Source organism: Paracoccidioides lutzii (assembly GCF_000150705.2).
Source record: "Paracoccidioides lutzii Pb01 unplaced genomic scaffold supercont2.7, whole genome shotgun sequence".
NCBI classification, from domain to species: domain Eukaryota; kingdom Fungi; phylum Ascomycota; class Eurotiomycetes; order Onygenales; family Ajellomycetaceae; genus Paracoccidioides; species Paracoccidioides lutzii.
In genome coordinates, this window is record NW_015440953.1 from 271,508 (window position 1) to 273,814 (window position 2,307).

Genomic DNA, 2,307 nt, shown 5'->3' on the forward strand with positions numbered 1-2,307 from the left:
GGAACCTGTGGCATTGGACGGGTTGAGGAGAGGGGTTGAGGAGTGTATGTTAATTTTTTTTTACTCATTTTCATTTTCTTATTGCATTTTACATGTAGGATTTTGGCCTGTGTTTTTATGGTATGCTAATAGTATGTTAATTGGTATATGTATGTTGTGTTGCGTAGACATGCTACACTTCCTAGCGTACACGCGCCAATCCATGGCCTCCTGCCGGCGCACGCAGCCCATTCCCATCGATTTCCAGCACGCGCTGCTCTATGCCAATATTCCCGTTGACTCACTCCGAGCATATCTCAAACTAACTATGCCGACTCATCCGGCAGCGGCAGCGGAGGGAATAATAACAATACCAGCAACCCTCCCCTCCCCGCCACCCTCCTCCCCACCACCGCACACCAATCTCCCCTTCCTTGGTCCCGAACTCATCTCTCCAACCTCCATTGACCACGACAGACAGGACCAAGGAGCAATACGAACGCATATTCCCAAACACTTCCCTACGTTTCCCAGCAAGCACACGTACCAGGAGACGCCAATGTATATCACGCGTGAAACGGATCCGAGGAGGATTAGGGAGAAGGCGACGGAGGAAGGAAGGTTGGGGGAAGAGGCATTGAGAAGGTTGGCGAGGGTCGCGAAGGAGTGGAGTGGGAGTGGTTCTGGTGCCGATGGTGGAGGGGAGTATAGGGAGAACATGCTTTGGGGGAGGAAGGGGGAGAGTGTGGAGGGGATGTTTGAGAAGACTGTTAAAGCGGTTTCGAGGGGAGTGGTGAGGAGGGAAGAGCAACAGCAACAGCAAGGCAACGGTGGGGATGAGATTGGGTTGGCGTTGGGATCGGGAAGTGGAGTTGGAGGTGAACCGATGTCATCATCGGAGACTGCAAGGGGGAGCAATATGAAGCCATCGATAACGCCGCCGGTTGTGAGGCTGGATCTCAGTCCGGTGGTCAATTGTGATAGGGCGTATTGGCGGAAGGTGACGAGGCCGGATGTCAGGGGGAAGATGGATGGAGTTGGAATCGGTGGTGTTGTTGGGAACAAGAAGGGGAGGGGTGGGAAGGCGGGTGTTGTGGGTTGAATATTCTTTGATTTTGACTGGGGAGTTTTATACCCATGCAGAGATTCGCGGAATCGGTATGACATTTGTCTTTTGATATTCGCCCGTTTGTCGCATTATATCAAATACGTATCATGTCGTATCATATCGTATATTTAATCGCCTTTCCATTTCTATTTCTCCATCCCTCCCTTCTTCTCGCTCTCCCTCTCCCTCTCCCTTTCTTTTCCCATCCCCCTCCGCTCCCACGTCGTAGTCTCAACCGTAAGCCCGTTCGCACACCTACACACCCTCACAACATCAGCAAACTCACCCCACTTATCTCCACCAAAAACCAGAAATCAGAATCCATATACTACGCACTGTCTGAACAACCTCACCACACTCTCGCACTTGATGATGCCGGGTGCTGGCACCTCTTCATTCGGTGGGTTGCAGGAGTACTGCACCATCTCCATCAGGGGGCATTGGAGGAGGTCGACAGGGGGTTTGCGGCGAGTTTCGTGGTATTTTTTGGAGGTTGTGAGCAGGGCTGTAGGGAGGGCGGAGGTTGGGAAGGGGTGGAGGAGTGGGTTGGGCATGGTGGGTTGTAGTTTTGTTCGGGTTGGGGTTGGGGTTGGGGCACGAGATATAAGAGAAGAGGAGAGGGGTTATATGGGGAATTGAATGGAGTAGTATATTGGTCGAGTTGTGTATGGTGGAAGGGTATGATGGATGGGGGAAGGGGGAGCGATGTTGAAGTTGTAAATGATAAGAACTGGAAATGTTTAAGAGTAGAAATGTAGGCTTGGCATTGGGGGCAGTTCGGATGTTGTAGAATTTAGCTGACCGTCAACTCCTCCACGTACACACCACCAGCTACATAAGCCTGTCCGCCTCTCGCATGGGCAGACAAGTACTATGCCCTTCGCATCCGGTGGAGTGAAGGAAGCTGGAGTATGACCCAGCATAAGGAGTGAGTGTGAGCAAGCATGGCTGCCGCAGCGCGAAGTGACCATGCGCGCATCTACGGCGAGCATCTGCTGGGCGGGGTCAGGGAGGAGAGTCTGGCCGAGGTATGTATGCTGTGCCTATATGCTATATCTATATCTGTACCTGTCACTTTTGTGATGTTTACATGTGGTGTATGAGATGCTAACTGATATGGATTTATGACAGCTTCTCTGCACCCTCCATAACCCCCCAGCAACAGATGCGCAATATGCGCCGCTGGGCATAAGGCCACTGGATGATATTCTTCGTGTGTT

At 51.8% G+C, this 2,307-nt stretch overlaps 3 protein-coding genes across 3 annotated transcripts in view; 2 read left to right on the plus strand and 1 right to left on the minus strand.

Moving 5' to 3' along the window:
• Nucleotides 1-1,081, plus strand: part of PAAG_11605 (hypothetical protein) — a gene marked incomplete at both ends in the record, with an annotated part of 2,327 nt that extends 1,246 nt beyond the window's left edge. The window contains one exon of the mRNA XM_015847224.1: nt 168-1,081. Within this exon, the coding sequence (XP_015703133.1) occupies nt 168-1,081 (914 nt within the window). The remainder of the gene's footprint in view (nt 1-167) is intronic.
• Nucleotides 1,082-1,233: 152 nt separating this feature from the next.
• PAAG_03401 (hypothetical protein) lies at nt 1,234-1,641 on the minus strand (the record flags this gene model as incomplete). Its single annotated transcript, XM_002794810.1, has 2 exons — nt 1,234-1,342; nt 1,424-1,641. 2 exons carry the CDS (start codon nt 1,639-1,641, stop codon nt 1,234-1,236), a joined length of 327 nt encoding a protein of 108 aa, XP_002794856.1.
• A 390-nt stretch (nt 1,642-2,031) lies between these two features.
• PAAG_11606 (hypothetical protein) lies at nt 2,032-2,279 on the plus strand (the record flags this gene model as incomplete). The annotated part of the gene is made up of 2 exons (XM_015847225.1): nt 2,032-2,115; nt 2,247-2,279. The coding sequence occupies 2 exons, from the start codon at nt 2,032-2,034 to the stop codon at nt 2,277-2,279; spliced, it is 117 nt and encodes a 38-aa protein (XP_015703134.1).
• Nucleotides 2,280-2,307: the final 28 nt, after the last annotated feature.